The 15,309-nt window shown below is 35.1% G+C and overlaps 1 protein-coding gene across 1 annotated transcript; it reads right to left on the reverse strand.

Moving 5' to 3' along the window:
• Positions 1 to 14,578: 14,578 nt before the first annotated feature.
• LOC145277447 (uncharacterized) lies at positions 14,579 to 15,004 on the reverse strand. Its single transcript, XM_080128809.1, has one exon. It carries the CDS (start codon positions 15,002 to 15,004, stop codon positions 14,579 to 14,581), a length of 426 nt encoding a protein of 141 aa, XP_079984935.1.
• Positions 15,005 to 15,309: the final 305 nt, after the last annotated feature.

Consider the following 15,309-nt stretch of genomic DNA (forward strand, 5'->3'; position numbering starts at 1 on the left):
TATATATATATATATATATATATATATATATATATATATATATATATATATATATATATATATAATATGATATATTATCACATACAAAAAAAAATAAAAAATAAACGTATTCTTTTTAACGTGTACTAATGAGTAGAAATGACTTGGGGGTGCTCTGCTACAGTGCTGCACTGTTCCACAGCACCAGGCACGAGCCGCCACTGATCACTAGCCACTAAGATGTCTAGTTTCGGTTAAAATGTGCGAGTAAAAGGTCTGATGTTAACAGGTTTTTATTTTGTTCAAACACTGACTGACCCAACATTTATCCTGTTTCAAAAGCTTGTTCAGCGGTGCCCGCACTTCATGTATTCGTGGAATTAAGCACTGGTAATAATTAGCGAGCATAGGAGACTTTCTAGTTGGGTAGTATTTTCTGGTGTCAGCATGTTCCTTATCGCACCGGCTCTCTCTGGGTCTAGACATCTGCCATTCTTGTCAGTTATGTGCCTCAAATATTTTATTTTCCGCAGGAAGAATTCGCATTTGTTTTCCTTGATTTTAAATCCCAAATCCTGTATCCGCCTGAATACCTCGTAGATATGGTCTTTGTGTTGTGCCTTGTTACTGGTGGCTATAATAATATCGTCCAGATATGCGATGGCAACGCTAAGGTTACCTAGCATTGTGTCCATAACCCGTTGGAAATGGCAGGCGTGACTTTGACCACAAACGCTAATCTTTCATATCTGTAAAGACTTCGATGGGTATTTATTTATGCTGAATAATTTAGAACTAATTTTTAACTGGAATCTGCAGATATGCATCACTTAGGCAGATTTTCGAGAAAATCTAATCACCGTTTAGTCTTATAAAACTTCCCCCAGACTTGGCAGGGGATAATGGAAGTCTTCCAAAAATGCATTCAACCCCGTTGAAAAATCTGCCGTAACACGGATTTCCTCTGATTTCTGTTTTACATAGACCGTGTGTGTGTGGGTGGGGGGGGGGACAGCCAACTGACTGTATTCTGTTTTCGATAGAATGTTCACATTTTCTAATCTGTCGAGCTTCTGGTTAATTTTCCAGATAGTAATTTTTCAAATGGCACGTTGTGTTTTCTTTTGAATATTGGTTGTAAATTCCGTTTTAATCTAAAATTTGCAGTCATTTTTGTACATTTTCCCAAGCCCAGTGCGAATATTTCCGTAAATTCATTTTTTAAATTCACAATTTACGTCTTCATTTCTGCTGGCATTTAATCTGCTTTTCTGCAGAATGTAGATATCAGCAGGTCCCATCAATTAAATTCATGCATCCAGTCTGATCCGAATAGGTTAATGGTATTCTTTAATACATAAGCTTTTAATTTTTTCGTCTTTTCCAATAATGTAACCTTCGCTTAAATTCACCTTCTAAGTTAACTTGCGTACCTTTAACAGCATTTGCTGTTTTTCGTGTTCTCAGCATTGTGGGTTTATTCAATTTTTTCCAGGTATTTAAATTTACTATCGAAAGGTTTGAGTCCGAATCGAGTTGCATTTTTATTTCTTTATCATTAACTTTAATAGTCACATATTTTCACAACCCTTCTTCGCCATTTTCAGTCTCCGCCAAACATACTCGGGGTTTGTATTAAATTTTATTTCTGCAATAAGTACCTTTGTGTCCTAATCTTTTTTTTTTTTTTTTACATATTAAACATTTTCTTGATAAATAAGGACAGTCCTTAACCCAATGCTAATTACCACATCGATTACACGGAGATGGAGTTTTTCTTTTGTCATATTCTTTCTTATCTATGTGTCGATATGTATTTCTTTTCTCCCTAACTTGTTTTTTTTTTACGTGTGTTTTGTATTTAAGATTGTTTGTTTGCATTTTTATCTGCGTTACTCCAGCTTCGACATCCATAAAATCTTTTTTCATAATTTTTATTTTCTGGCAGTCTTCCGTTAAATTTTGTAGGGTGAAGTTTGGTTCATTTTCTTATTTTTAAGGACACGCCTTCTAATTTATACATCTCGACCAGAAGTCAATCCTTGCATAAATACTAAACATTTAAAATTGTCTGCACTGAGGTCTGCAAGTTTGAATTCGCCACCATGTTCGTTTACCATGGCTGCGTTCTTTGAAAAATCATCTCCGTCATTTTTCTGCAAATTCAGACATGACCAACGCTTATGGAATAAGGAGACTTTTGGGCTATATATTTCTGTAAGTTGTTCCGTCTGAGCGAAAGTTAATTCCAACGTTTTCCGTGGTAAGATAAACTCTACAACGTGTTATGCTCGACCCTCTCTAGTTTCCATAATAGCAAACGAACCATTTTCTAGCCCGACCATTGTTTGCAATCGATACATCTTCATACCGACGAAAATAAGGCACGGGCAAAAATGAGCGGGCAAAAATGGGGGGGGGGCTAGTTTTGAAAGCCGATTTATCATAATTTTTGTGTAGGTTTCCGACTACTATTTAATTGCATTTGAAAGATTAGAGACTAAAGTTAATTTCCTAAAGGAAAAAATATTTGTACACGTGAAAAAAAAAAAAAAAGTTATGAAAATGTGTTCACGGCGAACTAGCCAATTCAGCTAAATTTTGAAGTTAAATAAATTCATTGTAAAAATCCTTTAAAAGATTAATATTAGTTTTCTGGGTCTATTTCAAAGATAATTAGTTCAGTAAAGTTTTAAGATATTGAATTAAAGAAAAAAAACACCTTGTTTATACAAAATACAGCTTAATTAGCTCTCAAAAAGCAAGATATTATGCCATTCGGCAAAACGCAAACAATAACAGGTTGTAAACACGAATATACACGAATATACGTGAAATACGACGTTACGTATATAATTGTAAAAAATACACTTAAGACACGAGGTTACGAGTAGCTGCTTTATTCAGCCATCTTGGAGAAACTACTACTGTCTTTATACCTCAATACAAGGGAGGGGATCAAGTAAAGAATAGATACCCTGTAGCAGACGACGCCGCCTGGCGGTGACAAGCGCACAATTCAACTAACACCGGTGATTCGACCTTGACATTGGCACAAGCACATGGCGTCGGGTGTTTGTAAACACGTCAAATAGCAAACATGCTCGAATATTCGCCAGCAATTTTTTTTTTAATATATTTACAAAACTTTTGAAGATTTAAAAGAAAAAAATATATTTACAAAACAGTTTTTTAAAGTAAGTAACAAAACGAACGTATTTAAATAAAAGATATTTAAATAAATGGGTGTTTTTCTGTTTCGGATATTTTCGACCCAGATTAATATTTATGTACCGTGTTTTTTTTTGTTGTTTTTTTTTGGGGAAGGGGTCTATGTGCGTTTTTAGGACAATTTATTATTTTTTTAATTACATTTTCACCCCAAACAAAGCGCATTGCCACTTTGGTGTAGGGGGATACTATCAGGGGCAACAACTACTAGGGTAATATGTTGGGATTTGGGCAGCAAGATGTCGGTTCACGTTACACTTGAACTTCTGCATGTCAGTACAGTTGGGGAAGCACTAAGCAGTGACCTGGGATGGAATTCCAGAGTTTAATTATTCTTTAAAACATTACCTTCAGCGGCAATTAATATATTTTTAAAATAATATTTTTAAATATTAAATTTTGACGAATATTCGCTAGCAAGATTTTTTAAAAAATAAAAGATATTTAAATAGATCAGTGTCTTTCTGGGTGCGTTTTTAATATATTTACAGAACTTTTTAATAACTGTTTTATTCTTTTTATCAAACAAAAATAGAACTTTTATAATGACATATATATATATTATGGACTGTTTTTCAAACATCGAAATTTTAAAATTAAAGTTAGTTTTATTAAAAAAATAAAAAAGAAGAAAGACGGGGTGTTTTGTTTTCAATTAAATTATAAACTTTATTTGAACTTTCAACAAACTTTTATAGACATAAAAAATAGACTTTATAGATATTTTATAATAATTTTTTTTTAAATATATTTAACAAAAAGTGTTTTTTTGTCATTTCATTGTTGAATAAAATTTAAAAGTGATAAATGGCGAAAAAAAATATCTCGAAAAAACAAAACACCTCGTCTTTTTTTTTTTTAAATAAAACTTTAATTTTAAAATTTCGATGTTTGAAAAACAGTCCATAATATATATTTCATTATAAAAGTTCTATTTTTGTTTGATAAAAAGAATAAAACAGTCAATAAATACAAAAATAAATAATAAAAAAAAAACTCAGTCCATTAAGTTCAAATAAAGACTGAATAAAACTTATTAAAAAAAGGTTCATTCTATACGGTTTTGGACATTTTTTTTCTGTACGTTTTTAATACAATTCAATATATATTTAAAGTGCGATGTATGTCGGTGGTTAGTGAAGGAGAAATAATTATAGGCCGAGGCAATTTTTATGCATAATAAAATCACAAGTATTAAACAATCGAGATTTTAAAATATATTTTATTCACATATCTTTTTATAACTTTTATTTTTATAAAGATTAATTCTAGATAGAAATCTTTGGTACTGGTCTCGATTTGAGTTCCCTGCTATGGCGATTGCCGGGAGCTGGTGTCTTGTTGAAGTAGGAAGTGGGAAATACAGAAATAAAGATTGCTGAACTCACACATGAATTGGAGAAAATTATGTATATTAAATTGAAAATATTACAAAGAAAGGTTCTTGCAAAACTAATTGTGTTTGCGGCTTTAGAAGTCCAATAAAAAGTTCTTTATCGTCCAAAAGTCTTGGACGGCTCCCTGAAAAAGTTCAATCAAAATTCGGCGGCAAATTTAGGAGAGATTTTCCATAGTTGTCTATAGGCCGACGATTGATTCAAAAAGAGGGCGAATCTGTTTTTCCAGAATTCTGCTTATATTAAATGTTTGTTGATTGGCCAAGGAGCTTCATCCTAGCCAATCAAAATAGGGCTTTCAGAAAGGAGAAGTGGTCGATATAATTAGTTTGAACAAAGGGAGGTAACTACTTTTTTTAATACTCTCACAACAACAACAAATAATGCGACGATTGAAATCGTTGCATGCTATATAAAGGCAATCAGTTACAATATTTGTGATTGCTACGTAAAGTGTTTAAATTAAATTGTACAGAATATTCTGTTTAATAGAAATATTTAACAGGTAGAATATACCTTAATGTATTAGGCATTATTATGGCCCATTTACAATGCAAATTTTCTTTTTTTTTTTTTTAATAATAAATGTAATGTATAAATTAAATTGTACAGAATATTCTGTTTAATAGAAATATTTAACAGGTAGAATATACCTTAATGTGTTGGGCATTATTATGGCCCATTTACAATGCAAATTTTCTTTTTTTTTAAATAATAAATGTAATGTATAAATTAAATTGTACAGAATATTCTGTTTAATAGAAATATTTAACAGGTAGAATATACCTTAATGTGTTGGGCATTATTATGGCCCATTTACAATGGAAAATTTTTTTTTTAAAATAATAAATGTATTCAGGATTAGATGTGGATTTCTTGATCCTTTTAGGCCTGTAATTGGCCATTTCTTCTGAAGGTTCCGATGGGTCCCTACATTCTTCTATAGGGTGGGATGCAAATTCATCAGATTCCTCATCTGCTGGGGTGTCAGGAAAGTGGTTATGAGTGAGTGATAACTCCAACGGATATAAATGTTTGAGGCTATGTGTTTCCACTGCACCATCACCTCTTTTTATTCGAGCAGAACGAACCTTGCCATCACTGCCACTAAATAGCTCAATAACTCTGCCCAGCTTCCAGAAGGGCCTGGACTTGGCCGGATTCTTGACGAGTATTACGTCGTTGATATTTATTTTATTGTGAAATTCGATTTCGTGTAAATCCTTGCAACTCTCCCTCAGACTTAGCAAATATTCATCGTGCCACATCTCTTTGAATTTAGATATTAATTCCTCTCTGCTTTCCAAGGTACTCACAAGGAGAGACCTAGTTATTGGTTCTGTCTCAACCAAACTGTGTGTGTCAGATTGGAAGGAGAGCTCACAGTTTATATTTGGATGAGTGAAGCAGTTGGGTGTTAAGGGAAGCAGATCAATATCGGTAGAGCATCTGTAGGTCAGAGGTCGAGAGTTCACGGCTCTTTTGATGTCTGATAGAAGGGTTAGAAGGTTAAAATAACTGATTTTAGATCGGCCAAGTGTTTTGAATAGGCATGACTTTATCACTCTGATCATTCTTTCCCAAGTACTTCCAACCCAAGGGGAGTATAAGGGTATTTTTATGTGTTTAATGCCAGCGCTTGAATATGAGTTACAGAACTCATTGCTGTTTATGTGATGTTTAATTACATCACCACCTAAGGCTGCATTAAAGGAACGTGCATTGTCACTGTATATGTGACTGGGAACTTCATAGGTATTTGAAAACCGAATCAAGGCTTGAATGAAGGCTTGTGTGCTCATATCAGGTACAAGTTCAATGTGAACAGCCCTCACGTTCATACATGTGAAAATTAATAAATACATTTTATGAGACTTTCCATCTCTTTGTACCCAGATGTGACCTGTGTAGTCTATGCCTGTGTGTTGGAAAGGATTGATTAATCTAACACGGTGTTTTGGCAAATTTGTCAATTTGGGGTATTTGAAGGCTAGGCTGTTGAATTTCCTACAGGTATTGCAGTTAGAAATCACAGTCTTCACAGACTGTCTTGCCTGTGGGACCCAGTATCCGGATAACCGCAATTTGGTCACTGTCGTACCAATACCCAAATGCCTGCATCGATTATGGCTATCCATAATCAGTAATTTTGTAAGAGAGTGATGTTTTGCAAGCAATATTGGATAGATTAAATTGTAGTCATATCTTGTCGAATTGGCAATTCTACCATCCACTCTCAAAATCCCATCAGAATCGATGAAAACGTTAAGATTCTTCACCAGCACTGGGATTTCCCTGTCAAGAGGATTCTTCAAATAAGCAATTTCCTTTTCAAACGATTGCAATTGCATCATCTTTATCAGGTAATTCGTGGCTGTCTGTTTTGGATCTGAATGTTCCTTCACTTTTCTGCATCGATGCACAAACTTGAATACGAAAGCAGTTGATCGACACAACTTGTTGAAGTCCGAGAACCTGTCAAATGGAATCAGTGGTTCCCTAACAGCTTCACTCAATGTATTATGGAAAACACTTTTCACATGACACTTATTTTCCGGGCTCAGACAGCTCAAAGTACTTGTAGGCCACTTCTCAGGGCAATGGGCATATTTGGATATTGTAGTATGATAATTGACAATTGTTTTGGAAATTCCACATCTCACAGGACTGACTTGATGAGGATACAAAAAGTGTTGTACATTACCAAATGGGGCAATCCCTTGAGGCGAATCCCAGGCCTGTCTATTCATACATTTAATGATTCTGGAACCCTCCATGAACTGAAATATGTCAACTCCCAGGATACCCTGAATTGTTATGGAATCACCCTGTTTTTCATTTGAAAATGCCAATCTGTGTTTCAACTCATTCAGGTTGGACTTCACTTGGCCAAAGCTGGCGAACTCAAACTGCATACTGAATCCATCATCGATTAAAACAGGAATAGGGAGTTGTTTCCCCTTTCCCACGGTAACGTTCAAGACAACCTGTTCAAATCGCTTCATAGTCACACCCGCATAGGTCTTCATTTGATAATCGGTTGGATCAGAATTTCCATCAGGATACTTCAGCTCCTTTAATATTTTCTTAGAAAAATATGAACGCTGACTCCCTGTGTCCAATAGGCAGTTAATAGTAGCTTTCTCAGATCCATAATTTAAAGAAATAACTACAACAGGCAATATGATTTCGTTTTCATAAACGTGAGAGAATAGAGAAACCACTCTCTTAGTGTTGCACAGGGGTGCAATATGCGCCTTTGAAAGGCATAAGCTGCACGTGAGGGGGGATTTGCTCTGGAGTCCAGGACAATTCTCTCTTTTATGTTTTAAGCTGGAACATCCTGTACACAGTTTCAGTTGCTTGCACCTCTCAACTCTGGCTTCATAAGGTGCAAACTTGGTGCATTTTAGCATAGTGTGGCCACGTGATGTGCAAAGTTTGCAATATGCCCCAGAAGAGCTTGTAGTGAAATTCTGTAGAGCAGCATCACCATTCTTTTTTTCATAGGTATTGACCTGCCCTTTATCATTCTTCGAGGGGTTTTCCGTAACCCGAAAAAGTTTTTTATTTCGAGACAGAGCACGAACTGCCTCATTGTAATTTTCAAAAATTTGTGTTAGAGACGGGTAACTCGTGCCCACTCTGTGGTTAATTTCCCTTCCCAAGGCAACTGGCAACTTTTCGTATATAATATGGCTGACCAGCAAAAATCCGGGGGAGTTCTCCTCAAAAAAATCTATCAGATATGAAGTCCTCAATTCGGATAAATCCGCTCTCACCTCAGCAAGGTATCGCTTCACAGCCACAAATTCAGGGTCATATTGAGGAGAAGTAGAAATGATCTGCTTGAAGATCTCACTTATTATAAAGGGGACATCCAGGAATTCCTTGGTCAGCAAATCCACCGCTACATCGTAATTACCATCCTCCAAGGTCAGATGGGAAACCAATTGCAAGGCATAGTCACCCAAATGCCCTTTCAATAAGGCTAATTTTGCCCTGCCGGAATCAATAGACTCAGTACAGTTTTTGAATTGAGCAATACAATTTTTATATTCAAATTTGGAAGGATTGATTCCACTAAAGGTGGCACACTGCAACTTGGGGACAGAAAGCAAAGGTACAGAGGTAGGTTAATTTTTCCGTGATGTGGTGGGGTTTTCAATAGAATTTTCAATGTCGGCAAGGCGATCATCAATATTAGCTCGAAAGCCAATTTCCCTCCTTTGCTCCTCAACAAATCCACACTCCCTTAAATCAAGTTCTGCTTTTATACACAGCCCTTTAATTTTATCATTTAAGGAGCGGACCTCAATCTGCAACTCCTTAATTATAGCTTCTTCCTTCTGGAAGGTTTTTTTTTCTCAAACCTTCGCGTTCTTCCAACATGTCCGTGTTAAGGGAAATATCTTCCTTTAACACGTTTCTGGAGTCCATGAGCGCCCTAACACCCTTCAAGGTCCGGAAATCATCCATTTTACAGTTGTTTTGTTTTGGGAAAGGATGATGGTTTTAAGTTGCTTTTTTTTTTTTAACAAGTTAAATTTGTGGGAGTATTGTTGATAATGTCTGTATATAGGCCGAGAAGAGTTATGGCCCTTGGACGGAACTTAGCATAAATGGAGTTATGGCTCTTGGACGGAAGTTTGCATAAGTGGAGTTATCGCCCTTATATAAGGAGGCCATGTTTATTTACATTCGTATGTACGACGCCACGCTCTTGAACGAATGATGCCTGCTTTACGCGAACTTCAGTCGGTAGAAAGTTTCAAACTTTTAATAATACAACAGGAAATATTATATTATTTGTTCGTTTTTTTTTTGGAAACGAAATACATTTTTTTTTCTTTTAAAATGTTCATTGAATTTTAAACCTTTAACAAAGGCAGAAATATTATTTGTTCGTTTTCTTTTTTTTTTGGAAACGAAAAAAATTTTTTTTTTTTTTAAATGTTCATTGAATTTTAAACTCTTAACAAAGGCAGAAATATTATTTGTTCGTTTTCTTTTTTTTTTTTGGAAACGAAATACATTTTTTTTTCTTTTAAAATGTTCATTGAATTTTAAACCTTTAACAAAGGCAGAAATACTATTTGTTCGTTTTTTTTTGGAAACGAAATAATTTTTTTTTCCTTTAAAATGTTCATTGAATTTTAAACCTTTAACAAAGGCAGAAATACTATTTGTTCGTTTTTTTTTTGGAAACGAAATAAATTTTTTTTTCTTTAAAATGTTCATTGAATTTTAAACCTTTAACAAAGGCAGAAATACTATTTGTTCGTTTTTTTTTTGGAAACGAAATAAATTTTTTTTTCCTTTAAAATGTTCATTGAATTTTAAACCTTTAACAAAGGCAGAAATACTATTTATTCGTTTTTTCTTTTTGGAAACGAAATAAATTTTTTTTTTTTTTAAGAGGGACTTCTCAAATTGGTATTCCTTTTTCCATTTTCCTTGCAAATATCCTCAGGAGTTCAAATCTTCTCTTCCCTTTTATTTTTTTTTCTTCACAACAAGCTGCTAAACGTTATTTAGTTTTGCAAAATATGGCGATTGCCGGGAGCTGGTGTCTTGTTGAAGTAGGAAGTGGGAAATACAGAAATAAAGATTGCTGAACTCACACAAGAATTGGAGAAAATTATGTATATTAAATTGAAAATATTACAAAGAAAGGTTCTTGCAAAACTAATTGTGTTTGCGGCTTTAGAAGTCCAATAAAAAGTTCTTTATCGTCCAAAAGTCTTGGACGGCTCCCTGAAAAAGTTCAATCAAAATTCGGCGGCAAATTTAGGAGAGATTTTCCATAGTTGTCTATAGGCCGACGATTGATTCAAAAAGAGGGCGAATCTGTTTTTCCAGAATTCTGCTTATATTAAATGTTTGTTGATTGGCCAAGGAGCTTCATCCTAGCCAATCAAAATAGGGCTTTCAGAAAGGAGAAGTGGTCGATATAATTAGTTTGAACAAAGGGAGGTAACTACTTTTTTTATACTGCCGAACACCATAAAAAACAGTGACTTCTCCCTACGCATGAGCAAAGGACATGTTTTAGTTGCCATAGTAACTAAACAATCATGAATTTTTATCGACTTTTTAAAAGTTTTACTGTTTATGAATATTGAAATAAAAGAAATTACTACACATTTATTAATAATATCTCACTTTTATCGCCTTTGTTTTTAATCACTTTTATCGACTTTTTCTTTTCTTTTTTAAATAGCATTTTCTTTTTAAATGACGACGTTTTTACTGTTTATGAATATTTAAAGAAAAATAACTACTAAACATTTATTAATAAAAAAATGGGTGCTTCATCGCTATAGTTTAAATCGTATTTCTAAGTTTAATTAAAGTTGAATGTTTTTTTTTCAATTGTAAGGTTAAAGTAGAGAATAGGTACAAAACACCCTCCCCATGTTAAGAATGGCTTAACCTTACAATTGAATAAAAAAAAATTAAACTTTAATTAAACTTAGAAATAGGATTCAAACTATAGCGCGGATCATAAGTGCACTAGCACCCATTTTTTAATTAATAAATGTTTAGTAATTATTTTTCTTTTAATATTCATAAACAGTAAAAACGTCGTCATTTAAAAATAAAATGCTATTTTAAAAAAAAAAGAAAAGGTCGATAAAAGTGATAAAAAAACAAAGGCGATAAATGTCCTTTGCTCATGCGTAGGGAGAAGTCAGTGTTTTTTTTTGTGGGGTTCGGCAGGGAACTCAAATCGCGACCAGTACCAAATCTTTTTATAATTTTTATTTTTATTAAATAAAAATGCACTCAGAAAGACACCCATATATTTAAATATCTTTTATTAAAAAAAAAAAAAACCATCTTACTCGCGAATATTCGTCAAAAGTTTATATTTAAAAATATTATTTTAAAAATATAGTAATTGTCGCTGAAATGTTTTAAAGAATAATTAAATAAATATTGAATTGTCTTAAAAACGCATACAGACCCCCCTCCGCCCCCCCCAAAAAAAACACACGGTACATAAAAATCAATCTTGATCGAAAAAATCCGACACAGAAAGACACCCATTTATTTAAATATCTTTTATTTATTAAATACGTTCGTTTTGTTACTTACTTAAAAAAAATGTTTTGTAAATATATATTTTTTCATTTAAATCTTCAAAAGTTTTGTAAATATATTTAAAAAAAAAAAATTGTTGGCGAATATTCGAGCATGTTTGCTATTTGACGTGTTTACAAACACCCGACGCCATGTGCTTGTGCCAATGTCAAGGTCGAATCACCGGTGTTAGTTGAATTGTGCGCTTGTCACCGCCAGGCGGCGTCGTCTGCTACAGGGTATCTATTCTTTACTTGATCCAAGGGAGGTAACTCTTATAATTTACAGAATTATCCTACTGCTACGTCCTCTTCGTCGAGGAAAGGTGTTTATTACTATATATATATATATATATATATATATATATATATATATATATATATATATATATATATATATATATATATATTATTGTCTATTGGATTAGTATAAAATCCTTGTATTTTTGGGAGGCTCGCCGTGTTCTTTTAGGTCGGCCCTGGGTTGTTGTTTCTGGCTGTTGGTGTGATTCAATTAGTTGACTTGGGTTGTCTGATGAGATGTATCCATCGTTGATGTTAGATGGAGCTCTGGCCTCCAATGGGTCAGTATGCTGTCGGGACGGTGGTGTAATATTATCCCAACTGTTCTGTTGCATGGGTGTGTTTACACATGGTTTGTCTCCGGGGATTATGTAGCTCTTGTAGGTGTCGTCTGTTGCGTCTCAGCAATCTTCCGTCACTGTGCATTTTGACGATGCAGCTGCATGGTTCTGCGCATTTCTCGACCACTGTCGCCGGTTGCCAGGTGTTGTTTTCCTGTATGACGGACACTTTACTACCAACAATTAATCCTCGGAGGTCTTTTGCACTTTTGTTGTAGTGCTGTTGCTTTTTTGCTTTTGGTCCACAATCGTTCCCTGATCTCATTATCTTTCGGAGTAGCCGTGTTTAACAGGGTTGGGAGTTTTGATCTTACTTTCCTATTGTATAGGATTTCTGCCGAGGATGACAGATGGCTGTCAAGTGGGGGTTTTCTGAGGCATAGAAGAACCATTTGACAATCCAATTTTTATTGTTTGGCTTTCATAAATGTTCTCTTTACAGTTTGGACCATGCGTTCTATAAATCCATTTGATTGTGGGTACCTGGGGCTTGATGCGGTGTGAGTGAATTCCCATTCTGTGGCAGAGTTATGGAATTCGTTGGATACAAAGTACTTGGCATTATCCGTATATAGCTTTTCAGGTATGCTATGGACGGCAAAGATTGCTTTGAAGTATTCAATACAACTGGTGCTAGTTACGCTTTTTAGTGTTTTAACGAATAGTATTTTGCTATATTGATCGGCAATCAGTAGGAACTGTTGACCATTAAATTAAAAAATGTCAGCTGCAACGATCTGAAACGGTCGTGTTGCGTGTTCCTTGATGATCATTGTTTCCTTAGAATTTTTTCTCTGATGCTCTCTGCAGATCTCACACGTCCTCACTAGTGTTTCTATATCCTTGTGCATTCCTCTCCAGAATACACTGTTTTTTACCTTCAGTTGACATTTCTCGATGCCTTGGTGTACATCGTGAATTCTTTGTAGTATTATATGTTGCATACTTTTCGGTATGATTATGGACTGTCCCTTCGTGATCATTCCATCCTGCACCGATAAGCAATCTTTTAGTGACCAGTAGTTTCTAATTATTTTTGGTGTATTCTTTATGTCATCTGGCCATCCACTCAATATCACCTGTTTGAGAACTCTTAGTTCTTCGCTTTCTTCGGTTGCAATTCTATTTGTTTCTGAGCTGTCATGTTTATGGTGTGTATTGTTAGGTTCAGCTCGATTTCCTTGCCTGAAGTAGGTTGGGTTCTTGATAAGTAATCCGGTATGCATATTTCCTTTCCAGGCTTGTATTTGATTTGTGCGTCGTATGGTTGCATCCTTTGTAGTTGGGGGGGGGGTGCTTGTAAAATGTTCTTGTTTTGAATATTTTCTAAGGGTTTATGATCGGATTGGACCTGTATTTTTTCCATATATATAGCTGTGGAATCTTTCGCATAGCAACTCTCTTTCTATGTTGGCGTAGTGTGATTCAGTCTCGGTTAATCTTTTGCTAGCAAAGGCAATGACTTTGTTGTAGTTTATGAGTGCCGCTTCTAGTCCTAGCATGCTTTAATCGACTTGGATGACTGTTTCTGCATTCGGGTCAAAATAAGCTAAACATAGTTTTTCGTTGATTTGATCTTTTGGCATTTGGAAGGTTTTACTGTGTGTTTCATTACACTGAAATTCTGCATCTTTTTTTAGTAGCGTTCTCAGCGGTGATGTTTTAGAGCTGAGTTCTGGTATGAACGGACTTAGGTATTGTATCATATCTAGAAATTGTTGTAGGTCTTTGCGATTTGAGGGTGTAGGCTTTGCCTTACTTTTGTCGCATTTTTCTGGGTCTGGATGTGAGCCGTTTTCGTCCCAAATGAGGCCATAGAATTTTATTTGTTTTTGGCCTATTTTGCATTTTTCTTTGTTGAAGACGAGGCCATACCTTCGGGCTGTATCCATTGTCTTCCTGAGTCTTCTATCATGCTCTTCCACTGTTTTCCCGTATATGCATACGTCATCCGATATTCCGATGGCTCCGTCGCAGTTTTCCAGTATCTGGTCCATTTTTTGCTGGAATATGTCCTGAGATAACTTAAGACCAAACGGACATCTCAAATATTTATATCTGCCAAACGGAGTTTTGAAACAGGTGAGCAGACTCGATTCTTCATCTAAGTGTATAGCCCAGTATCCATGCTTAGCATCTAGTTTTGTAAAATGCTTTGCACCGGCTAGTTTGTGGGAGATTTCTTCCAGGGTTGGGGTTTTGTGGTGCGTTCTTTTGATGTATTTGTTTAGTGGTTTTAGGTCTAGGCATATACGTAGGGCACCATTTTTTTTCGGCTGCATGCAATTGCATTCACCCAGTCCGTTGGTTCCTTTACTTTTTCAATTACCCTCAAGACTTCCATTTTATCTAGTTCTTGTTTAAGTTCTCCCCTGAGGTGAACTGGGAATTTTCTGGGTGGTTGGACCACTGGCATTGCATCTTCATCAAGATATATCTTTTGAAGGCCTGGGAATTTCCCTACCCCTTGAAATCCATCCGGGTATTCTTTTGCTAGGTCTTCGATGTTCTGCAATTGTTTTAGAGTGTGCACGTTAGTAAGGCTGCAGTTGACAGTTACTAGGCCAAGTCGTATGCATGGTCTTAGACCCAGTATTGTGGTGCCACTGTCACATATAAAAAATTTAGTTTTGATGGTTGCTGAATCCTTGTGTCTTATTTTTAGCATTATAGAACCATAGTGGGTTATGTTTGTTCCATTAGCGGCCCACAGGGTAGTTAACTCTTGTTTTGGATAGGTAGGGGCTATCTCCGTTAGTCCATTTTTTAATTTTTCCGGTTTCCGGTAGCCATTTTGTGGGTATATTTTATTATATATTCTGACGAGTAGGATATTTCCGTTTGCCCCTGTGTCGACTTTCATTCGTATTTTATGTCTTTTATTTTCTGCGTCTTCGCAGTCTATATTGGCGAAAATTTCTTCGCGTTTGTCATTGTCCGCATTTACTGTGTATAAGTATATGTCATCGTCGT

The sequence above is a fragment of the Euprymna scolopes genome, chromosome 6, assembly GCF_053919585.1.
Source record: "Euprymna scolopes isolate OS-2025 chromosome 6, ASM5391958v1, whole genome shotgun sequence".
NCBI lineage: Eukaryota > Metazoa > Mollusca > Cephalopoda > Sepiida > Sepiolidae > Euprymna > Euprymna scolopes.

Excerpts from the sequence above, each read along its gene's own strand:
- LOC145277447 (XM_080128809.1), bottom strand. The coding sequence starts at position 15,004 with ATGCTAAAAATAAGACACAAGGATTCAGCAACCATCAAAACTAAATTT.